This window comes from Benincasa hispida, chromosome 4 (genome assembly GCF_009727055.1).
Source record: "Benincasa hispida cultivar B227 chromosome 4, ASM972705v1, whole genome shotgun sequence".
Classification (NCBI taxonomy): Eukaryota; Viridiplantae; Streptophyta; class Magnoliopsida; order Cucurbitales; family Cucurbitaceae; genus Benincasa; species Benincasa hispida.
The window spans coordinates 39,978,890-40,003,195 of NC_052352.1; the positions used below are offsets into that span (position 1 = coordinate 39,978,890).

Genomic DNA, 24,306 nt, shown 5'->3' on the forward strand with positions numbered 1-24,306 from the left:
ACTTTATATTACATTTTGAAGCTGATAACAACATGTTTAAACTAATGAAAAAAGATTTGGATAACAAAAAGTTAAATCAATTGATAATATTGTGCTCAAAAGGTTGAAGAGAAAATTCTGTTTTTATTAAATTATTATTCAAATATATAGTGTATTTGCAAAATTCACAGGTATATTAGAAAATAGTCAACCATCACACAACAATCATAATTTCAATTATCCGGCGTAACTCTAATTCTCTTCCCGCGACCGTGAAAGTTCTGATTTATTGTAGTGTCTAACTCTGATTATGAATAAGATTTCATCTTCTTTGGCTAAAAAACAAAGAAAGCTGATTATAATAATGAAACAAAAGAATATTGAATCATCATACAAGAACAAATGAGAAAAAGACAAACAGATGGAAAGAGAAAAAGGAAGTCTAATTAGTTGTAAAGTCATAGCAAGAGGGTATTTTTTATTTTTCTACAATAGTGATGATATCTTTTTTTTTTTCAAATCGTTAAAATAATATAAAAATCTAATAATATAAAATAATTTAAAACTTCAAAGATATGAGAAATATCTAACTAATTTATTAAGAATATGTATAAAATTATGAAAAACAATTCAAAAATTATAATAAATTTGAAATTTGATTAGATAAAATGAAATTTGATAACTTATGAAAATTTAAAATATAAAATTTGATAGAAAAATCTGGATATTAATTAAAGTGAAAAGTGGTTAAACAGAATCTAAATTAATAATAAAATATGTAGATTATGTTAACTATGATTCTACATTTTTCATGTATTTGTAATTACATCAATAACAACTATGAACTAGATAACTATGAACTAGATAAGGACAAATAAGGTATTTAGAAATTTATGGTCACGTGCATGTCATATGAATTACCACAAATCTTATTCTTAGCTTATTTTGCTATTTTTTAGCACGTAACCCTAAATATTGTCATATATTCTAATTTTCTTTATAAAACTTAGACATTAGAGTATAAGAGACTCGACACCATACCAATGGAAGGATCTAAAAACAAGACTAGATTAGAAGTACACCAAAAATCAAACCCACGATGGGCCCACAACAATCATCTTGAACACCAACCATCTCTTAAAAAAAAACCTTAAGAATGACTACTTGAACACTCTTTTTACTTTCTATTTTTAAAATTAACTTCATAATACTAATTCCACCGAATTTTTTTTTTTTTTTTTTTAAAAAAAAAGAATATATATTTTGTTTTAAATTTTGGCTACAAAATCAAATGTGTCTTTAGAAGAGATGAAAACTATCCTAAAGAAAATGGTAAAGAAATAAAAACACAATTTTAAAAATAAAAAACCAAATGACGAAACCCAACTGTCAAGACCTCCTGAAATCATTATTAAAAGATTAGTTTAAATAGGGAAAGACAACAAAATACATCAACCGGTTACATTTAAAGTGGCAAATTATGTTAGATACCTAAAAAGTTTGTCCAATATTTAAACTGTAACAGATAATCTAAGAAATTCCTTTCAAATCTTGAAATATGATACTAAAATTACAAAAGAAAATTTATGAACACATGGAAACAATAACACAAATATATATAATCAAAACCATATTTAGTTACAGTCTATCTATCAAAAAATTTATAAAGGGGTATTCTAAAAAAGTTGTTCAATTGATAAAATAACCTAAAGTTTGGTGATCCTTAATTCAAAGTTCTCATTCTCAAAAAATGCAAACTTAAAATCACAATTAGAGATGAGTGGAAAATGATCACCAAAACCACAAATCAGGTCAAACATCAGGTCAACAAAACCTCAAAAACCAACAGCTCCACTTCCCAAACTTGTATAAATTCATGCTGCCTTCATAATAAGTCTTCAGACAAAACAAACTTTATAAATTCTTCAAAGAACAAACTTACAAACTACCCCAAGATGGCAAGGCAACTGCAAATGATGCATCCTTCACAAGCCACAGCCCAGGTTGGCATGGCTGGTGTGAGCCTTCTCCTGTGTGCTTTTGCATTGTTCATGTGTGCTTCCCATGCCCGAAAATGGCGCCGTCGGTGGAATGCTTGCTTGGATTATGGTTACGAGTTTGAGGATCCTGTCATAGAGCTGAACCAAGAAGCAACGGTCATGACTACGCAACGAGTGAATGCCTGTGTTGTGAATGCCACCGAGTCGGAGAATGTCAATGATGAGATGTTCTTCAGCAGAGAGCAACAAGCTGCTATATGGCAGAAGAATATACTCATGGGGGGGAAATGCCAGCTACCAGATTTCTCGGGTGTCATATTATACGACCCCAATGGAAATGCTGTAACCCCTGCCAAAACTCCGCGTCCTTTACTCACCTGGAAGTGAAGAGGCCTATTGAAAATCACAAGGTGAAAAGCCAAAAGGAAAAGATATGCAGCTAAAATCTATCTTTTTCATTTGTTTTTCTGTCATCTCCCTAAGAGCTCACCGCTTTGTGCAGTATTGTAACTTTCAAACCCCTGGATTGTATGCAGTCTTGAAATGAAAATGATAATTGTATTGCCAAAAACAGAAACATGGCAGCTCATTTGACATAATCTTAAGAGAAGTTGATCAACAAATTGATGATTGTAAATGTAGACATGATAACATTAAAAAGTTATTTGCAATCCTGCAAAACAAGTTGATATCAAATTTTACGTTCTCTGTGTAGATGCACAAAGTGACTCGACCACATCGGCAAGTTTACATTTCAGAGTATCTGGAGATTCCATAAGATGGAATGCCTCTTCTTCTTCAATTTCTAAAAGCATAGCAGCTATCTCTCCTGTATCACCACGCTTAAGAGACTCGACAAGGGATGAATGTTGTTCGTGCAACATCTATAATTTATAAGACAATTTGTTAACTCAAAGAATTCAGAACCTATATCCACAAAAAATTTATGTTGGCTAAGAGACAGAGTAGACCAAATAACCTTTATAAATGTCGAAGTAAGCACGACAGATTGGCACTTTTCATTGCAGTGTCTTACTGAAGTTAAAATATCCTTAATGTTGGGGCCAAAACCAAGATCGAACATTGAATCCAACTCATCCAATACCTGTTTCACAAGAAAAATTATTAAACCATTATTTATTTATAGTTTTGTAAGATTATGAACTCAGATACCATATAATTGCTCGTCTTAAAGATAAACATAGAAGAGACTCAAAGGGTCAATCCATCAATCAGTTATTGACTTGATGTAAGCTATAAACCAGCACTCTAAGCTGCTTGATAAATTGGGAAGGAAAAAAAAAACCAATAAACGATAAACAAACACACACCACACACAGAGGCAACCATACTTTTTTGTCTTCTTACATTATGGTTATATATGGAAGGAAAGCTAAAAGATATGCTATCTCGGCCTAACCAGAGCAAGGAACAGATCTTTTGAAACATGAAAACAACCAAGAGTACATTATATGATTGTATCGTACCAATTACCGTGCAAGAAAAAATGTAAATAAAATTTATTATTCGTTTTCAAAGATGATGCAGTATGAATTGTTCACCACACACCAAGTAATTGATTTCATCAGGAACCACACTCCCCTCTTCAATGAGTTTGAGGATTTCACCAGGGGTGCCAATTAACAAACCGATCGAGATATCAGATGCACTTTTTTGAAGTTCTAATTCAATACAACCATTATCCCTTGCAGTTGCGAGCTGCCTGTAATTGCTGATGAATTTTGCCATTTGAAACACCTGCAGGGTGCATCCTATGTCAGCCAAAATGTAGTTGGTCTTAACATCTTATTCAGGAAGGTTTGAGAAAGCGATTACCTCATCAGATAGCTCCACAGATGAGCACAGAACAAAAGCTCGAGGATGCTTGGACCTCACGCCATACTTTTTTCCATCCCTTTTTAGATTCTAATAAGAGCCAATTGTAGACACACAACAGGAAGAAAATAAATCTTGACAGTGAGGACTGCAGTTTTGTATTGTGCTTTCTACAAATCTAGATGGAAAATCAAATTGCTCCAAAAGTAGATCAATTAAGAGGTGTGGAGAGGAGACTGCAAATCTCTTGAAATAAATAAGAGTAGACCAAGCACGATAGACAATTTTACAATTCAAGAACAGGGAATGGAAATAATGAGCACACAAAAAGATTACATTTATCCTAGCTTATTAACTTAAAAGCAAAAGGGTTTGGTGTAAATTTAACATGCGACCGCATTAGGTACTAAATTCAAACTTCCTACCAACCTGAGGATAAATAAAGTGTTTAAAGCATTATATAGTTCAGAAACAAGAATCCCCACCCACAGTTGAATTAACAAAAAGTTCAAACTTCCCAATGTAATTTCTACCATATTTGATATTAATATTCCATACATGGAGTCTCATTAATCAAATTAACGTTCGATCACACATAATTCAAGTGCACACGCAGAGACTGTTAAATTTATAGTTTAGTCTATTTGGTCATGCAACTTTCAAAAGATTTTGTCTAATAGAGCCCAACAAATTTGCAAAATTTTAAAAATTAATATTAGATATGAGCTTGAATTTTATGTCTAATAGAATCCTAAACTTCCAATTTTGTGCATAGTAGTCAGTAAATTTTGTAAAATATCAAGTTCGTTAGCTAAATTTGTAGTTTTGAAAGTTCAAAGGCTGAATTTATAATTTTAAAATTTGAGAAACCAAATAGATACAAACCTCAAATTCTAGGACTCAATTTATAATTTAACCTATATTAAAAGATTAACATAACCTACCATTTTGAGCTACTTTTAAAAATTAAATTTGACAATTTACCACAAGCAAAATTCCTAAGAAGAGCAACCCAAATGAATATTCTAATCCAGAAATGATCGGATAATGACAGACATCTGCATCACACATCTGATTGATACTATGAACTCAAAGCCATCATCGACTCTGCTAAATAAAGTTTCAAAGGATTGCTGTATTCAAATGGATAAAAGAAAAAGGAACCTGAATGAGAGGCAACAAGTAAGCCAAAGCCCTTTCAGGTCCATAAAGAGATCCCAACACCACATTCTTTCCTTCCAAAAGAGCCGGAATCCCTACACAATGCAACTCAGAAGGAGCAAAAATTCCCATTTCTTCTACAGCCTCGGCTAATTCATTGCAAAGCCCTAACTCCTTGAAACCTGTGATAACCTTCTCACCTCTGTTAGAACTCGTACTCGATGATTCTTGCGAAACTTTCGACGAGCCTTTGAGTTTTCTGAGCCTGAACTTTTCAAGAAGCATCGCATCTCTGTTCGATTGCGGCGGTTGATCATTTTCCATGGCGGTGCCATCGGTGGAGGTTCTGGAAAAGGCAGAGGAATGAAGTCGAGAAGCTAAGAAAGCGTTCCTGGAGAGCGTGAGGTTAGGGAAAGTAGAACGTTTGGTTGGACATAAGAGGCTGTTTGCGTAGTGGGAGAGCTCGAAAAGAGCTTTTCTTCTGCTTCCCATGGCGGTGCTGTTCGGACGTTCACCTTCGCCGGACTCAAATTCAATTCATAGGTTACATTATTGAAATTACCAAAATTAAATATAATAATAACTTGGACAAATACCAATTTATACCTCTAAACTTTTAGAATTGTATCAATTTAAACTCTAAATTAAGAATTTTATTAATTTAAACCTTAAACTTCGGAGTTGTATATATTTAAACATCAAACTAATAATTAAATCAATTTAAATCTTAGACTTTCATAAATATATCAATTTAAACTCTCAACATTCACAAATAAATCTAAATAAAACATAATGAAGGACTTAAATTGATACAATTATAAAAGTTCATGGTTTAAATTAATATACTTATAAAAGTTCCGAGTTTATATTGATACAATTATTAGTTTTGGATTTAAATTGGTATAATTCAAAGTTTAGGGTATAAAGTAAAGTCATATTTATCCTAATAATTTTTTAAAAATAAATACCAGTTCATCGTCTTTTAAATTATATTAATTTAAATCTTAAACTAATAATTATATCAAATTAACATATATCTATAATATGTTAACGAGTGGGGATATGATAAAAACTTTTGTAGACATTTTTATCTCTTTTCTATTTTACTTATTACTTATTTACACAAATGCCATTAATAATTCATTATAATTATTACATTCATTTATTAATCCTTGATAATCAACAATAAATAATTTGTTTCTTACTTAAAAGTTATTTTCTCTTTAATTATTATAATTTGGAAAGTTTTAGAATTCAAATGCTTTTATTAACTTGTCACCTTCTATTACTATAATAAGAGGTTTCTTCACCATTTTTTTCATCTAAGCTTAATTCTATCTTCATTTTTGTTCTCTTAATTTATCGTTATCAAGTTATTTCTTATCTCTCGAACATCTCAAGACATTTATATTTATATTGAAGTTGCAGAAATGTATACGACGAATCAAAATCTCAAATCTTAGACTTGCCACATCAAAAATTCAATTTGATAAAATTGAATAATAGAGTTTGTTTATCAATTATCAAAAAATGAGGAAGCTAGTTTTAAGAAATGTGTTTAGAGGGTCATTGTTTATTATTATTTTTTGTTATTGTTGTTTATTGTTCTTACATAATTAGTTCAGTGTTGATTCCATTTATCATGTTAGATTTTTTTATATATATATCAACCAATTACATGCTTGTGTTTATTTTGTTGAAATAAAAAATCATGTATTTCATGCCTAAAGAAAATTTTAATTGATCATAAAAACTAATTTAATTGATTGGACAATAAATTTAAACTTAAAATGTTCGAATTAAAAACTAGAAGTAATTTTAAATATAGTACGAAATAAAATTAGTAAACTAATTTTAATCATGTAATTAAGAAATTATTTGAAGATTTTAATAACAAAGTAAATAATAAAACTTGAAAAATTTTAAACATAATCTAGATACTGTTATATCATTTTAAATTTATTTTTTATAATTATTTCTATATAAACCAAAATTAACTCTGAATATGTGTACAGTTTAAAATTCTATTATTCTTTTTTAGTAATGATGAAAAATTATAATATTATATTTTTACAATGGCACTACTTATTAATAATAAACTAATTTTATCAATTTTATAGTACGTAGTGACTTATAGTAATAAAGCTACAATTTCTTATTATAATATAATATATACTAAAAATATATATCATTAATCATGTGTATCACATGAAGTAATAAAGTTGTGGAACAAAAATATATTATTATAAAAAATAAAAAAATGATATTCTACTTGAAAATTAAATAATAAATTTATTTCTATAGACTAAAATTAGCCATTTAAAAAATGAGATTTTCCTTCCTATATTATATATGTATTAAATAAAAGTTAAAAACTTTAAATTAATAAACGAGCTAAAAATAATTATTAAATTAGCCTGACTAAAATTATATTCGCATTAGCTATAACATATTACTAAATAAATATCAATATAATGTAAGAATATATATAAATAATCACATTGATTTTAAAAATAAATCTATTAAATAATAATTGATCTAAATCATTAAAAAAATGTACAAATTCCAAATTTTAAAAAAGAAAATCATACGTGCATTGCATGTGGTAAAACACAAGTCAATTTGAACCATGAGATTTCATAAGTATATCTACTTACGGTTTAGTTTGAAAAATATCAAGTAAGACATTTAATTTTTTCAACTAAACTTATAGATTGTTGTAAGTGATTCGATTTATAATCTTTATTAGGACTACATTTGAAAATTGTCAATACATAAATTCTCATATGTGTAAACTTTTACAAATGTTGATTTAACAAAATTGATGATTATAATATGAACGAACAATTTATAGCAAATCTTAATTGATACTATAAATTAATTTGTTTATGTGAGTTTAGAGATTTATCTGATAAAATTACAAATTCGTAGAATGTTTATCAAAATAAAACATACTGGAAGATTTAAATTAATACAACACTAAAGTTAAAAGATATAAATTGATATATTGATATTTACCTTTTTTATTTTAAAAAAAAAATCCATTTCAAATATCATATTATTCATTAAACAAGATGCAACTATCTCTGTGCATTTTACTCTCATCATATACAAATAATAATAATAATAAATAAAATAAAATATTTTAGGAAAGATATAAGAAGAATTTGACATGTATCAAACTAAGATAAAATAATTTGGTGTGATGCAAGATATGTGCAGCGTAAGATGCAATATATTATTTTTAGTCACTTCTTCTAAAAAATAATAATAAAATAAAACCGGTTAATACATAAAATACCATTTTGGTAATTTGATCCGCGTAGTTTGTATTTTGTTCCATTTTTTACTAATTCAATAAATCTTATTGGTCTATGCTTAGTTTATTGTCGATTTTCTATTTAAAAAAAAAACTAATCTTTATAAACATCTCGTTTATAAATTGCGAAAATATATTTACACCATGTCTATTTTTAATACCAATTTTGATTTTTAAAAAATTAAATTTGATAATTTTAAGATTTATTGAAAATATGCCTATTAAATTTAGACAATTAAAAATATATGGATTAAAATGAAACAAACATCATAATAGAATTTTAACCAATAAAATTTATTCATCTCAATTTAATGGTTGGATTTATAAATGTCTAAATTTAATCCATATAGTTTCCATAAATTTTAATATTAATTTGTTAATTGAAATTTATGTTTAACGGGACTTGATACAACAATAATAGTGTGGAGGAAAATTTCATTTATACTCAACTTTAAAATTAAAAACTAATAATGTCAATTTAAGCTTTAAACTGCACAAATAAATCAATTTTGGACCGCCCATGACTATTTTTGAATTTATTCTATTCAAAATCAACTAAGAATTTTCTACATAATATTATTATTATCCTAAAATCCTATCAAAAGAATAAGAATAGTATCTTGAATTTATTTTAGATACGCAAAGAATAATATTAGGTAGACGAGAAGGTAAAAAGAAAATTATCAGTGGTTTGAGAAAATAAAATTTCAAAATTGACCCTTGTCATTTTAAATTGCGTCAATTTTCATCATAAATTTTCAATTTCGTCAAATTACGGTTCATATTTAGATAACAGTTGCTATTTTAATTTTAAACTTTAAAAAATGTTACAATTTTAACCTCATTTAATAAGTGAAGTTAAATTACAATTTTGATCTCCATGAATTGTAGAAAATTATAATTTATGGTCCGTTTGGTAACCCTTTGATTTTTTGTTTTTTAAAATTAAGCCTATTCTATCAATTTCTTACCATAGTTTGCATTCATAGCCAAATTCCAAAAACAAAAACAACTTTTTAAAAGTTACTTTTTTTAGTTCTAAAAATTTGGTTGTTTTTCAAACTATGGGTAAAATGTAGATAACAAAGAAAGAAATTTGGAGGTGGAAGTAGTGTCTATAGGCTTATTTTTTCAAAAACAAAAGCCAAAATCAAAATGGTTGATAAACGGGCCTTAGTCGCTATAAGTTTATGATATCAAAATTATAGCAATTTGTAACTTAGGAACCATTTAGTGTGATCTCATTAAAAAAATAATAATAAAATTCCCTAAGTCAATTTGACATCAATTCAAAGGAATTACTATGGATTAGTTTTTTTATCAAAGGCCAAGAGATAAGGAGAACGAGTCCCCCACTCTAAGTTCGAACACTTTACGAGCAAGTTGAGCAAACCTAACTGAATGTTATTGACATGCAATATTGACTTAAGAATTGTAATGTAACAATACCGTAGTATGGTTATTACAAACAAAACTTGAGTAATGTGTCTTGTATCGTGCTTCTTAACATGTTTTGTGTTATGCATATTTTGTCTGGAGATTTTTTCCTTATATGTTAATATTTTTAGTGCACATTTGCTGGTTTGTTTTTGTATCCCCAGCAACAGGTTTTGCAACATGTTATGTACAATGTCAAGCCCAATGTTACGTGATGGGCATATTTTGCATAATATTTTTTTTTCTTATCTGTTAACGTATTTTTCATATTTCGTGGTTTGCCTTCCTTTTCTCACTGAGATCATTTCTTCCTTCCTTAAAGATCTTTTCAAGGCTAGCTATATATCTATACGAACGTATTGTTTTTAGGGTTCGCACCCTTATTGGAAAAGTGTGTGCAAGGGTTCTGAGCTTAGGGATTGTCTAAGCTTCAACCTTCATGTATTATGAATAAAAACTTTGTATTTCTCTGTTGAGGGTTTGTTCCAACAGTTAGTTATACTTGACTACAAATTCCTTAGGACGTAAGTGAGAACTTGGGATGGATTTTTTATGTTGTATTGAGGGGAGATCAATTAAAGCTTGGGAAAAACTTGCTTGCGAAGGTGAGAGGATCTCATACTTAGGAGGAGCCTAAGTGTGTTATATTGAGGGGATCTCATGCAAAGTTTGAGATAAGCTTTATTGTGGAAGTAACTAGTAAGGGGAGCTCAAACTTAGGAGGAGCCTAAGTTGAAACCGAAAAGTAAGTTATACATGAATCACTAAAGAAAGTCTATAAGATAAGCATTTCATTGTAGTTGCTAAACTCTTTATATAATGAAGTTTTTTCATCGAACACATAGACTTTCCAGTCGTAGGTGATATTGCATCAAATTGGGTTACCAATTTGTGTCTTTCTATTTCTGTTTGTTTTTTTTTTATTATTGTTATTTTCCTTCACGTCATACATATTGTTTCTGACATTATATATAATTTGTATTATTTTATATTAAATTTGTTTCCGACATTATATATAACTTGTATTATTTTATATTAAATTTATCAATTTTCAGGAGGATTTTATTTAGAAAAACCTAAAAACTCAATCTAATCGCATAGTATTCCCCATTCAAACTCTTAAAAATTGTATTGCTTAACCAAAAAGAACTAAAACTCCATTCTACCTTAACTCAAAAATAGACAATAAAACTAGAAACCCCAAATAAAACATACATGGATCCAAACAAAAATACCAAAATAAAGTATGCTCGCCAATAAAACTACACCAACAAACTTTAAAGAAATGCAACCAATTTCATCTTGTACATCATGTCAAACTAATTATAAAACTTCTCATAAGTTTTTATTCCTTAAATCTCTTCAACGGAGTTCATCTCTATTTAAAAATTCAAAGCTAAATATAGTTTCTTGACCCTTGAAAGTTCGATTTGTTCGGAAGGTGGTTCATATCAGTATATTGCACCTATTTGTTTTGTAACCCACCAAAGTGCCCAATCACAAGTTTTAAAGCATGACTATTTTTTTTTAAAAAAATATATATTATTTTTCCTTTATCAAATTATAAGGTCTAAATTTTAACTTTTAAAGCATTAAGTAATACATACCAACTTTCTCCTAAATTTATATTTTAACTAATAAGAAACTCCAAACATCATTTAAAAAAGTTCTCTCACGAGTTCAATGAACATATCGAAAAATAACATGGACTAGTTTTTTTTTAAAAAAAAAAAATTAGGAATTTTATAAAAATTAATAAATGTTAATGTATTTTGTACATGGATTAAACTTATTTTTTGTGCAAAACATATATATAAATATAATATTTGAAATTTACGAGTTTGTGAAGATTTTATGAATTGTTTAAATTAGTGAGTGAGTTAAAAAGAATGAACGAATGGTAAAAATGGTAACATTTAAATAAGTTTTGAATTAATTTGATAAAATTGAAGGTTTACAAGTTTTTAAAATTGGTTTTTATTTTATAAAATTCTATTTGTATTCAATTTCAAAATTGATATATTTTTTTCAAAGTTTTTCCCTTCTTTTTTTAAAGATTCTGTAATAATTTTCCAATTTTGACTTCTCGAGGATAAAAAGAAAGAGAAAAAGTATTAACAGACCCAATCGCTGCCATGTTCTGCGCATCCGCCCTTAGCAGGAAAGGCAATTCCAATAGCATAACGACCACAACAGATTTCTCACCCTCATCAACTAACCCATGAGTTATCAACTAATTTGGGTTAAGTTGGTTATATTGTTACTTCTATTGTTAAGTATATTGTTACTTATAATACAATTATTTATACCATTTTATTTAATTTTATTATTTTTTTGAGTAATTTATTTTTCAACAACTCTTAAAAATATTTTTTCAGTACTTTGAAAAGAAAATTGAAATATATATAAATTGAAATTGAGGTGTGGATCTTAATTCGACATATGAAAATAATTAAATCAGATTTTTACATATTTATATTTCACTCTTTTTAGAATAAAATTTTAAATAAATGACCCGACTAACTCAAACCAACCAACCCAAATATTTCATGGTTGAGTTGGGTTCGTTTTTTAATAAGGGTTATTTGGTTTGAGAAATTTACACTAGCCAGAATACTTCCCGATTTGAAGGGGCCACTTTGGCTGACCCGAGATTAAGAAATCCATAGGCCAAGGTTATATATGTTTCCACTCTCTCCTCAAAGATGGATTCTTTTTTAAACCCTCTCTTTCATGATCGAATAAGATAGTTGTCGTCATTGTTTAAACCCTCTCTTTCATGATCGAAGAAGATAGTTGTTGTCCTGTTTTAAACCCTCTCTTTCACGATCGAATAAGATAGTTGTCGTCCTTTTGAATTTTCCAAGTGGACCTGCTTTTAAATACATTTAAAGTTGTTGTACGTTCTTTGCTTACACCAGAAGAAGAAGAAACCCACTCTCTTTTTTCATGATCGAATAAGATAGTTGTCGTCCTTTTTTAAGCCCTCTCTTTCATGATCGAATAAGATAGTTGTCGTCCTTTTGAATTTCCCAAGTGGACCTGCTTTTAAATACATTTAAAGTTGTTGTTCGTTCTTTGCTTACACCTGTCTCTTATACACATCTAGATGTGTATAAGAGACAGAGAATGAAATATCCCTACATAATATTTAATATTTGAGTTTTTATGAAATTTTAATTATTAGTATGTGTTGTATATAAATTTAAGTATTCTAAGCTAATAAAAAATGTAATAATACAAGAAAAGAAAAAAAAATCCGACAATCCAACCCAATCGAACTCGATTTTAAGACTCCGTTTGGTAACTATTTCGTTTATAATTTTTTATTTTAAAAAATTAAGCCATAGACACTACTTCCACCTCAAATTTATTCCTTTGTTATTTATCTTTTACCAGTAATTTAAAAAACCAAACTAAAATTTAAAAATTAAAAAAAGTAATTTTTAAAAACTTTTTTTTATTTTTAGAATTTAATTAAAAATTTAACCATTGTACATAAGATGTAAATCATTATAAGAAATGGTGTGAAAATAGACTTAATTTTTAAAAACTAAAAACAAAAAAACGAGATAGTTATCCAATGAGACCTAAATTTTCAACTTTGTATCATTTTTTTAAAGTATAAAATAAATATCTAAAATTAATCTAGGATATAAAATTAAGAAATCTACCATGTTTAATAAAATATCAACCCTTCATGAATTTTGATATTAAAAATATGTTAAATAGGTCCATACTAGAAATTAGAAACTCCAAAATAAAAATCTAAGATATTATCTACATTTCCAATCCTGGAACATCTGGAAAGAAATTTATAAAACAGCCCCTCAGCTTTAAAATCCAAAATACACATTTAAAACTTTGTTTGGTAATCATTTGGTTCTTAATTTTTTGTTTGGGAAAATTAAGTTTATTTCTTCCCTATATCTTACAATGATTTGCATCTTTATTAAGTAAAATGGTTGAATTCTTAACCAGATTCTAAAAACAAAGGTGAGTTCTTAAAAGTTATTTATTTTTTTTGTTTTCATATTTTGACAAGATTTTTTAAACCATGGATAAAAAGTAAATAACAAAAGAAGCAATTTGGAGGGGAAATGGTGTCTATAGACTTAATTTTAAAAAACAAAACAAAAAATCAAATAGTTATCAAACGAGACCAAGATATTTTATAAATAAACTAGTGCACAATTTGAGCAAAAACCACAAAATTGTGTCTCATAGGTCATTCACCTATTCGACATTTTTTAGAATTAATCTACTGAACCCAAAATTCTGTATCATTTCTAGCATAATGTCTTGCCTTTTCCATTACATTGCAATAGATGGAGGGAGGGTTGAAATTCAATACTTAAAAAAGACCAGAAATAAATAGTAAATAGAATACTTTCCTTGTAGAGACGTTTGATTTAATCACTGGTAACATTCAGGCTTCAAAACGCCAACATATGGTAAATTTCTGTACAGCTCCGCGAAATCCATTCCATAGCCTACCACAAAATAATCTGGACACTGCTCAAAACAAACCATACAAAGAATAATATGTGATTGATGATTGTGTTGAAAAATCTTTATGAAATTTCTCAATACAAAGAGAAAAGCCAGATAATGTTTCTAGTTTAATAATCCATGATGGCTCTTTTCATACATATCTGTGTGTGTGTGTTGTGTTCTTGTTTTAAGAAGGAGATTCGATTTCATCTTACTTCAAACCCGCGATAGAACTTTCCTTCGCCTACTAGCTGAAAATTAACCTTTCGTCTCATCGGTTTATCAAGAAAAGTGCATACTGATACAGATGATGCTCCTTTTGCCTCCATGTGAGCAATGAGACATGATAAAGTATTTCCAGTATCTACAATATCCTCAACCTAACAGGAGATTCATTGTAAAAGTCAAGAAGATGCTAAACTTGCTTTACAATAATTATGGGAGACATGAATCACTCTCAAATTGAAGGACAAGTATCTATCAACTAAGAGCCCATGTCAAATACAGAAGACAATCAATCTATTGAAAGCTGATGCTGAAACAAAAGAAGAAAATTAAGCCCATCAAAACCATAAAACAGAGGACTGCTCTTCAAGGAGATTTAACTTAGTAGTGTATTGTAGTGCAGACTAACTCATCGTATTTCCATATCCATCTCCATTTTACATTGTGCAAGATCCATAAACGCAAATAAAATGTTACGGATTTGACAAAAATTAAGATTTATAAGAGACAAATAGTAAAAAGTACAACAAAGAAAAATACATTTATAAAGAGATTGAATGATGCATCACCAATACCACGATAATATTCCAAATGGGCAATCCTCCCTATCTACCTTCGCTCAAAAGATGCATAAAGGGGTAGGCTAGAATTCCACTCAAAGTCAACAAAAAGAAAAATATATCTCCAATTGGCAAGAATTAAAAAGAAAATGAAAAACTATAATTCAGACCTCATCCAAAATGGAAAACGGGGAGCAAATCCATAATTTCTCTTCTTCAAATAAATATCTTGATCTGTTTAATCTTTACTTGAAGAGAGTGACAATTTATCTTTTAATACTCACGAAATTATCTTCAACCGAAGGTAAAGAATGAGGAGTGATAGTACCGTTATTAATCAACTTTCATCAATTTTATTCTGATCATAAAAATAAGTATGCATGTCAGTAAGTTTCATATAAATGTTACAAATCAATATTTATCAGGACTGGGAACTTAATCTCGCTTAATTTTTGTTCAGATTAACACTCATTGACTTATTTCCTGGATTGGAAACTGCTCCTTTCGAATATATGCCAAAATTTGAAAGAATTCAAAATCCAATTCCATAAACCCTCTGTAATTGTTTCTCCCCAATCTTCAAATTCTTTCTTCTTTATGTTCCCACCCTAAAAGTAACAATCTGACATGGAAAATTTCCTAAAAAAGAACACGCACATTTGAACATAATCTACATTTGAAATAAAGAAAACCCCCGAAAAAGAGAGTCCAAGGCGACTACGAAAGCTGGAGCCATTAGGCACAAAACCGAACAGTAGTCTCCGTTAGAGAGTAAAAGAGATATGCACGAGCAGCAATATTAGACTCTATATGAATTATACACCAACAAAACTCTGTAAAACGGAATAGCGTACATGCTTGTTCTTAACAAGGAAACAAAAAATCCAAACACAAAAATCCAATGGCGGAAACATAGAGGGAGCGAGTAAGATTGAAGGCAAATACCAGAATTACATGCTTGTTCTTAACATCGACCTTCAAGTCCGATGAGATTTTAGGAGCACCATTAGACTGAGTACCGAAACCGTAAGATTCGACACGAACGAAGTCAACAGCGACAGGAAGATTGATGCGACGAACCAAGTCGGCCAGGAAGATGAAGGATCCGGTGGCGACGCCGACGAGGACTGGCGGAGAAGAGGTTCCGGCGAAGGCGGCGGAGATTTGGGAGGCGAGGTCTGAGACTCGAGCCGAAATCTGGTCGTGGTTCCAGAGCACTCTCTCAATGTGAGAGTGAACTGCCATGGACGAGGGTAGGGATGATGACTCTGTAATTTTAATTTAAATACAGACCAAAGTTCAATTTAAATACTTTCTTTATTTTATTTTATATACCATAAATAAAATTAAATAAAATAAAATAAATAAGGCAGTATTTTTATTATTATTAAAAAAAAAAAAGAAAGGTAAATATCAATTCCTCTCCCTAAACTTCTTAGTTAACCATTAAAACCCAAAAATTAATAACGGTATCAATTTCAAGTTCGATTTACACTCTTCTTTAAATTTCATTTGACTAATAAGATATGAAACTTATAATTTAAGTCTATTAAACTCTTAAATTTCATAAATCAATCAAATTTTAAAATTGAAAGTTTAAAGATATAATCACAACTACTACCATAGTTTTAAGTGTTATCCCTCAATTTTTAAAAGGTGTTAAAAGTAAAAAATTGGCTGTGAAAAATGAAAGTACTCTAATAAGAGGAATGTCATAATTCATAATTGTCCCAGATTTCATGGAGAATTTATACAACAAAATTAATTTTTTTCTAAAAAAAAAAATTGAAGAAACATCATAACGTCCCAGAGTCTAATTGCTCCGGACGGACCCTAGGGCCCGTCCCAAAAGAGGCGCGATTTCCCGATTAGGCGGGGAATGAGGGGAGTGGGGAAAAAATTTCCCGTGAGCTAAATGGGAACGAGGACGGGGAATATTCCCCATCCCCGCCCCTGCCGCCGTTCCCCATCCCGGCCCCGGTCAGCTTCTACATATTTATTTAGTATAGTTATCTAATGTCATGTTATTATTATCATATAAATATTACATTTAAATTTAAAATTGCAAAAGATAATAAATATGTTTAAATTGAATATTTAAATTTAGATTATGCATGTGAATAATTTAACATATATTTATTTCTTTCTACTAACAAAATTGAATTAGTTTTTTTAAGCCAAAATTTATATAATTTATCTTTAAATTTAAATTTTTATATAAAACTAACCATAATAACCAATTTAGTGATAAAAGTTAATTATTTAATTACAATTTGCTGATTTAAATTATTTGACTTTTTATAAAAAAATAAAAATTCTCTGCAAAGAATCCATCCGATTCTCGTAAAATTTACGGGGATAAAAAATGAAATAGGGAGCGGGGATGGTGGTTGGAAATGACATTCCTATCCCGCCTGTGGACTCTGGTCACGAACTTTACGGGGCTTGAAATTTGGAAATCAGTTACCAATGAAAAGGCCATAAATGGAAGGCCCATCATTTTAAATATGGGCCGTAAACAAGAAGCCCATTTACCAAAATAGGCCGCGATAGAGACGCATGGCCCAACTTCTAAAAAAATGGCGCCAAGATTTCCAATCAAAACCGAGTACGCTCGTTCCAATTTGAAACACAAATACAGAAAAATTGAATCAAAAGCATTAGAGAATCGAAGAATCGTATCGCATGGCAGAAAATGGCGACGATCTTCATCGCCGTCCAGTGTTTTCAATGCTCCACCATGCAGGTACCGATCTCTCTAGCTCTCTCTCTGTTTCTTTGTCCTTCAAAATCGCTTTCTGTAACTTCTGTAATGGCGGTGGTTTCGATTCAGGTGAAGCAACAGCGAAAGAGCGGGAATAGGTGGATCTGTGCAGTGTGTAACGAGAAGCAATCACTGCAGAAGGTGTTTGCTCGAGCTTCTATGGCTAAAGACGTCCGTAAATTCGTACAGAACTTCAATATGTCTCGGAAATATGCGGATGAACAGGCGAAAGCCGATGAGCTCCTTGATGGAGGAATTGTTGACGAAGATAAGCTTGACTGCAGCGCGAGGAGAAAAAGACGTAACGATTGGAGTGAATATCTCGATCCCGAGGAAGATCGCAGCCATAATGGAAGAGAAAACGAAGGAGAATTAGGTCATTGAATTTTTAGATACATATTTACAATTAATTTTTTCAACTTCGAAGAAAAACCTTTGTTAGATGATGGATTTTCTTTTTCCTGGATCAGAGAGTGAATCTACTGACGAAAAGATTGTGACGGAGATTCCGGAAGTTAAAACGAGGAAATCTGGTTCAACGAGCTGTTCAAGGTGGTCGGAAGGAGAAGGAGATGGATTTTACAGACCAATTTTCTCGAAGAGGAAACATATTGCCAATAATTTGAGCTCCCAAGGTAAGATTTGATGTTCAAATAACTAATTGCACTTCACGAAGACAAAAAATTGAGCAAAAAGGGCCATAAAATTGCAGATGAGGTTCGAAACTGGGAGTCGACATCAACAATTCAGACAATGAAATGGAGTAAAGGCAACGATGAACAAATTATCTCGAAGGCCAAGAACTTGAGTGCGCCTTTCCAGGACAAAAAGATGAGCAAGAACAGTCATAAAATTGCAGATGAGATTCAAAACTGGGAGTTGCAATCAGAAATTGAAGCATCAAAAGGGAGTAAAGATATGTCAAAGGATGATGAAAATTCAAGGACGAAAACTAGCATATTAGCCAAGGTAAGAGGACCTTCTTCCAAGTGGAGTGAATACATAACTGAAGAAGACAACTGCAGAGGTAGAAATGGAGAAAATATGGCAACAGACCAATGCATCGATATATTGAAGAAGATTATAAATGATGAAATTGTTGATGACGATATCCATCCTGATTTCAAGTGACAATGACTCTGCAAACAACATTTTATTTAGCAACTGTTGTTTCAGAGATTTTTGGGTAACTTGCATCTTTTTCCAGTAAAATATAAGTTTTTAAACACACACAACATGTTAGTGCATTGACCCTATAGGGCTGAGAAGTATGAGCCTTTGATTAGAAGGCCTCATGTTTCGTGACACGTGCTGCTTTGCCCCTCTCCCTATCGGTTGAGCACACTCCTCCATGTGAAATATTCATCGGCTTTTTGGTTGTGACCATTTCGTTTTAGTTAGTTGTCTAACTTCTAATAAACAAATGGATTCTTTATCGATAAAGTACCATACAAATTTATTAATGCAATGCCTCTTTGAGTGAGTATAGAGGCCTTTGAACCATGTTCATTACCTAGACTCACCATTATTTCATTTCATTCAATTTATGGGTTGAAGCACCAAAGAATAAATACATATTTCAAAAAGTATTCTGAAGCAAATAAAAGAAGGTTTAAAACCAAGAACTTAAACATCATTCCAAACAAATTCTTTACGAGATCAAATGCGTTATCCCTTGGTGTATAATTTCAGACTAGAAAATTATTCCAAACTAACCCTGCAAGGTGCAACCAATCGAATCGAAATGTTTCTTGTTTTTTTGTATACTTTCGATTTCGATTTTCAGGCTCCTTGAATCATGAGCAGTAATAACATAAAGAGAGCCTTGAATCATGAGCAATAATAATATAAACAGATCCAATGTAATAGCAAAAACAAGAACATGAAACCAGTAGAAATCCCAAAAGAAACTGTGCGTCACAGGTTAGATAACAAATGTGTCATCATTGGTCTAACAAAAACCGAACAAAATTCTCAAGACTCGAGGCTCGACGGCAATTAGAAAACTTGACAAAAAAGAAAAAAACATGTCCTCAGTACCAAAATTCTAAAGTATCCAAAACTAGAATTTAAAAAAATAATGCAGCCCTATTTTTTTTTAAATACCCTAAGAGTTAATTTAAGGAGAGAAGTTAAAAGGAAAAGGAAAAAAAAGGATAAAATCCAACCATAAAAATATGTTCACCATGCGGAATAAAGAATGTTCTAAGGAAAATTGAATGTCAGGGAACCCGTGCTCTCTTTTTCAGTCTTTGTTCATTTGGTCAGGGCCAATGCACCAAGCTGATCAGAAAGCTCGGGTTCTGACGAAGCTTTGCGGAGGACTTCCATTGCCTCGGCCACCTTACTCTTCAAGTCATCAGGTGACTCGATGAGATGAAGCACCTCTGGTTGGTCCATCTCTAGCAGCATTCCAGTAACCTTTGCTGCATGACTGGGCTCGAGACGTTCCACAAGTGGATACAGTTGCTCGCCGAGCATCTGAAACAATATAAAGCAGAAGCCAGAAAGTACAGTTAAATGACATGTTCTATCTTACACATGGTTTCATATTTCTCTAATAAATGAAAGAAACAAACATGGTGCCATACCACACGCTGGTTTTCCGGAGTAGCAGAAGCTAATGCAGAAGCGAGTGTTGAAGTAGGCACAGCCCTCGATCGCTGAATGTCTATTGGGGAGCTAGACACTCCAGAACTATCAAATGCTAGAGGCATCATTGGACCAACAAGACCTTGGGGCAGGACGGACGGCTCTAATCCATTTCGTGCATTGTTCATGTATCTAAAGCCTTGCCCAGAGCCACGGAGCAGTAACTGGGTTCAAGAAACAGATTCCACAAATTTATATCAAACATCAGCAGAAAAGAAAAAGAATACTTTCGAAGCATTTGGATCAGCTGGGTTGACTAAATGAGTATACTTTTATGATTCAACCCGGTTGAAAAACTCGTAGGAAGGATTCTAGTTCTCTCTAAATAATTCAGGGTGATGAAAAATCAAGCTCAGATAAGTGTGGCACAAACATTGAAATAGTATTCACTGATGAAATGCCACAAACGAAATAGCAAGTAGGACGAAGATCTCAACAATGCGATTCACTTTACCTGCTGCTGCTGTACAGGTTGTGAATTTCCACCTCGTCTCATCCCTGAGCGTGGCCCGGGCTGTCCTTGCCTCTGATACTGGTAAGGCATGAGGAAGTTAGGGCCCATGCCAGGTCGCATCCCGCTCATGAGTTGAGGCTGGAAGCCATATCCAGCAGGCTGTGGGGGCACTAGCCCAGGGTTTCCCTGACCAAAATACACCTGCTGAGGTGAAACTCGCGGTGCCCCTGGATGAAATCCTGGCATTCCGGAAGGCAAAGGTGATATTCCGCCAGTTGCTCGCATTTGAGCAAACTGTGCCTAAACACAAATACGAATATTACGAAAAGTTAAAAAGATTGACACGTTACACAATCCCCATCAACCAATAAAATTCACATAATTCATTTCCTAAGAAACCTTTTTATAGCAATTTATGGATTTACAACATCAGGACACCGCATTATTGAATAACCAGTGAACGTTTTTTACTTTACAAAATTCATCAGAGGAAAAGAGATTGTATTATATTGGCATTCCCCAAGAAGGAAAATCACACCTGCAGTCGAGCCTTTCTTTCTTCCTTGCGCTGGGCAACAGCCACATACAGAGGCTTCCTTCCTTTCATCTTTCCATTCATTTCACTTAACTAAAAAATGCATAAGAAACAGAAATATCAGTACCATTTTTCATATCATATTCAGATATAGATCTCAATGGAAAAGAAAAGAAAGATAAATTTACGGCTCTGGTTGCTTCATCTGGTGAAGAAAAGGCAACAAAACCAGACCCCTTGCTCAATCCATGTTGGTCAAGCATAACCTGGCAATAAATCAATCAAGCATTGAAATCAACCAAACACCATCATACAGCCATCAACGCAAAAATTAACCCACAGGCTTCAATCATATATGGAAGAAGACAAATGGTGATTGCCAAGAGAAAAACGAACCTTGCATGATGTGATTGTTCCATACTCAGAGAATAACTCTTTAAGCTTCTCATCATCAATATGGTCATCAAGATTTTTGATGTACAAATTAGCACCTTGTAATTTTTCAAATCTACTCTTCCTTTCCTGTTCAAATTTTGCTTTCAACTCGGCTTCCCTTTCTGCTTTCCTTTGAGCCCTACCTACATACAAAATCCTGTCATCACCAAGGATGGTACCGTTCAACTTTTCAACTGCAGCAGCAGCAGAGTCTGTGTTCTGGAAGTTCACAAAACCAAAACATTTGGACTTCCCATTTGAATCTGTCATGACAATTGCACTAGTAATGGTACCATGTGCAGCAAAAAGATTTTTTAGGTCATCATCCGTGGTAGTTTCTGGTAAGTTTTTCACATAAACATTAGTAAACTGCGATCCATTTGCTCGAATCCTTTCTTGGTGTCGAATAAATGGTCCAACATAAACTTGCTTATCATTGATTAGCATGCCATTCAACCTTACGATGGAACTTTCGGCTGATTCCTCATTTTCAAATTGCACAAATCCATAACCTTTTGATTGACCATTGCTATCAACAGCAACTTTACAAGAAAGAACAGTACCAAAACTAGCAAATGCATCATGTAATGCCTTGTTATCAATTGACGTGTCCAGATTTTTGATAAAAACATTTGCATAGCCACTTTTTCGGATGCTAGGATCTCGATTAGAGATCATAATCCTGATAGGCTTCCCGTTAACAGGGGTAAAATTCAAATGTTCCATGGCATTGACAGCTGAGAATTTATGAAACGAAACAAGAATAGTTTCAATATATAAATTTGTCTCAAACAATGATTAAAAAAAATCGAACTAATGTGTAACAAATTATAGAGTTCACATATTATAGAAATATATAACAAAAGGTTGAAGAAACACAAAACCATAAACTATATATGCTAACATGCATTTACGGTTTACAGTTTTAGAAGACCACAGTAAAAAAGAAAACAAATTACAAGTCCTGGAATAATGAGTGTGTAAATTCTAACAAGTGAAAGTTTCATTTATCTTATTCCATATCGATAAGAGAAATTTAACAATAGAAAGTCTCTGTTTCAAAATTTTAAGTTTAACTTGAATAAGAGATAAAACAGTTCCTTTGTTTCCTTTATTGATTTTGGTGATGCAAGGGTCTTCAAAAGCAATTTTGAATGAGAATTCTTCATAAGATTTTTCACCACTTTCAAATTGAAATCAAAACTCAAAGAGTTTGATCATTATTAAAAAAATGAATCCAAAAAACACACTCAAAGAGTCTGATCATCATTTTTCACAGATTATTAACAAAAAATAGTTTCTTCTTTAAAAAACGAATATAAAAATTGATTGAAATAAAATAATCTTCGGTTTTCACATTCCAATATTCAAATGCAATAACCTAGGTAGAGAAATCAGAACAAAATGTCACAGTACCAAAATCAAAACTTAAACGTATAATCCAGAAATTGGAAAATGATGAAACAAAAATATACAAAATAAACATTGAAAACAAAAGGAGAGATGGAACAAAAAAAAAAAAAAAACGAACCATCCTGATGGCTGCTAAAATTAACATAAGCATATCCAAGCGATTGCCTGCGCGTCTGATCCCTGCAAACCCTAATTGAGACAACCTGAGCCACTTGGCCGAACAGTTCCAAAAGCTGTCCCTCGTTCACGCTCTGGTCCAGATCGCCTACATACAATGAGGAACTCAAAAACCCGCCTCCAGTGGCCACAGAGCCCGTCGAAGGAGGAATCGCCGCCGTTGGAACTAAAGCGGCTGTCGCCGGTGCCGGAACTGTAGCCGCCATGCCGTCTCGTGAGAAAAAAAAACAAAAATATCGGCGGAAATAAAATTAGATAGATATATAAAGGACTAAAAATCGGAGGTAGTTTTAGCGATGTGCGATCGAACAGGCGAAGAAGAACACAAGAACACTAGGGTTTCTAAACTCTCTAAAAATGGAAAATCGAAGTTTTTCTTTTGGGTTTTTTATTTTCTTTTCTTCTTCAGTTCCTCTAAGAAGAGGGAAGAGAGAGGAAGGAAACGAAGCCAAACTAATTCATTTATACTGAGAGAAAGAAGCGGAGGTTTCAAAACGGTGCGTTCTAGGAACAGTTGATGACGTGGCATCTTAGGCCGTATCTTTTATCACATTGTCGTGCGCTTTTGGGTTTTGTTTTGCTTACACGTGTCAATTTATTATTTGATTATATTTTAAACTTTATTATGAGACCAAGTCAAATAAAAGGTGAATATCTTTATTTTTACATAATTTTTTTAATCAGGCTTTTAGACTTTTCATTCCCCTATAAAATAAGTATATTATTTAAATTAGTAGGTAAGATTATCCATTAAAATAAAGAGAAAATTTCCCGGATAAAAAAAAAATCAAATTATTTATAGAAATAATAAAAGAATATGAATAGATATTGATAAACTTCTATCTGTATCTATCACATAGTGTCA

At 31.5% G+C, this 24,306-nt stretch overlaps 5 protein-coding genes across 5 annotated transcripts; 2 read left to right on the plus strand and 3 right to left on the minus strand.

The window, feature by feature from the left end:
• Positions 1–1,613: 1,613 nt before the first annotated feature.
• LOC120076591 lies at positions 1,614–2,675 on the plus strand. Its single transcript, XM_039030464.1, has one exon. It carries the CDS (start codon positions 1,767–1,769, stop codon positions 2,364–2,366), a length of 600 nt encoding a protein of 199 aa, XP_038886392.1. The 5' UTR covers positions 1,614–1,766; the 3' UTR covers positions 2,367–2,675.
• On the minus strand, positions 2,215–5,538 carry LOC120076590 (DEAD-box ATP-dependent RNA helicase 39-like). Its single transcript, XM_039030463.1, has 6 exons — positions 4,980–5,538; positions 3,816–3,905; positions 3,549–3,737; positions 2,959–3,084; positions 2,682–2,863; positions 2,215–2,356 (listed from the first exon to the last, which is right to left on the minus strand). Exons 1-6 carry the CDS (start codon positions 5,466–5,468, stop codon positions 2,353–2,355), a joined length of 1,080 nt encoding a protein of 359 aa, XP_038886391.1. The 5' UTR covers positions 5,469–5,538; the 3' UTR covers positions 2,215–2,352.
• Positions 5,539–13,926: 8,388 nt separating this feature from the next.
• LOC120075928 (hypoxanthine-guanine phosphoribosyltransferase) lies at positions 13,927–16,295 on the minus strand. Its single transcript, XM_039029678.1, has 3 exons — positions 15,957–16,295; positions 14,442–14,606; positions 13,927–14,247 (listed from the first exon to the last, which is right to left on the minus strand). The coding sequence occupies exons 1-3, from the start codon at positions 16,254–16,256 to the stop codon at positions 14,149–14,151; spliced, it is 564 nt and encodes a 187-aa protein (XP_038885606.1). The 5' UTR covers positions 16,257–16,295; the 3' UTR covers positions 13,927–14,148.
• A 1,281-nt stretch (positions 16,296–17,576) lies between these two features.
• On the plus strand, positions 17,577–19,534 carry LOC120075752 (MRN complex-interacting protein). Its single transcript, XM_039029398.1, has 4 exons — positions 17,577–17,757; positions 17,845–18,151; positions 18,246–18,410; positions 18,488–19,534. The coding sequence occupies exons 1-4, from the start codon at positions 17,707–17,709 to the stop codon at positions 18,904–18,906; spliced, it is 942 nt and encodes a 313-aa protein (XP_038885326.1). The 5' UTR covers positions 17,577–17,706; the 3' UTR covers positions 18,907–19,534.
• A 139-nt stretch (positions 19,535–19,673) lies between these two features.
• LOC120075751 (polyadenylate-binding protein 3) lies at positions 19,674–23,647 on the minus strand. The gene is made up of 7 exons (XM_039029397.1): positions 23,383–23,647; positions 21,813–22,588; positions 21,605–21,682; positions 21,420–21,509; positions 20,882–21,181; positions 20,367–20,591; positions 19,674–20,256 (listed from the first exon to the last, which is right to left on the minus strand). The coding sequence occupies exons 1-7, from the start codon at positions 23,645–23,647 to the stop codon at positions 20,032–20,034; spliced, it is 1,959 nt and encodes a 652-aa protein (XP_038885325.1). The 3' UTR covers positions 19,674–20,031.
• Between the last annotated feature and the right edge of the window lie 659 nt (positions 23,648–24,306).

Bases quoted from the DNA above. Each gene is read 5' to 3' on its own strand.
- LOC120076591 (XM_039030464.1), top strand. From the start codon at position 1,767: ATGATCACCAAAACCACAAATCAGGTCAAACATCAGGTCAACAAAACC.
- LOC120076590 (XM_039030463.1), bottom strand. From the start codon at position 5,468: ATGGGAAGCAGAAGAAAAGCTCTTTTCGAGCTCTCCCACTACGCAAAC. The intron at 3,738-3,815 runs GTAATCGCTTTC...TGCACCCTGCAG, and splicing joins CTGTGGAGCTATCTGATGAG to GTGTTTCAAATGGCAAAATT. The intron at 2,864-2,958 runs GTTATTTGGTCT...TATAAATTATAG, and splicing joins TTACTTCGACATTTATAAAG to ATGTTGCACGAACAACATTC.
- LOC120075928 (XM_039029678.1), bottom strand. From the start codon at position 16,256: ATGGCAGTTCACTCTCACATTGAGAGAGTGCTCTGGAACCACGACCAG. The intron at 14,607-15,956 runs GTATTTGCCTTC...ATCTCCTGTTAG, and splicing joins AGAACAAGCATGTAATTCTG to GTTGAGGATATTGTAGATAC. The intron at 14,248-14,441 runs GTAAGATGAAAT...TGTTTTGAGCAG, and splicing joins AGTTCTATCGCGGGTTTGAA to TGTCCAGATTATTTTGTGGT.
- LOC120075752 (XM_039029398.1), top strand. From the start codon at position 17,707: ATGGCGACGATCTTCATCGCCGTCCAGTGTTTTCAATGCTCCACCATG. The intron at 17,758-17,844 runs GTACCGATCTCT...GTTTCGATTCAG, and splicing joins TTCAATGCTCCACCATGCAG to GTGAAGCAACAGCGAAAGAG. The intron at 18,152-18,245 runs GTCATTGAATTT...TTCCTGGATCAG, and splicing joins AGAAAACGAAGGAGAATTAG to AGAGTGAATCTACTGACGAA.
- LOC120075751 (XM_039029397.1), bottom strand. From the start codon at position 23,647: ATGGCGGCTACAGTTCCGGCACCGGCGACAGCCGCTTTAGTTCCAACG. The intron at 21,683-21,812 runs GTTCGTTTTTCT...ATTTATTGCCAG, and splicing joins GAACAATCACATCATGCAAG to GTTATGCTTGACCAACATGG. The intron at 21,510-21,604 runs GTAAATTTATCT...TGCATTTTTTAG, and splicing joins CAGATGAAGCAACCAGAGCC to TTAAGTGAAATGAATGGAAA.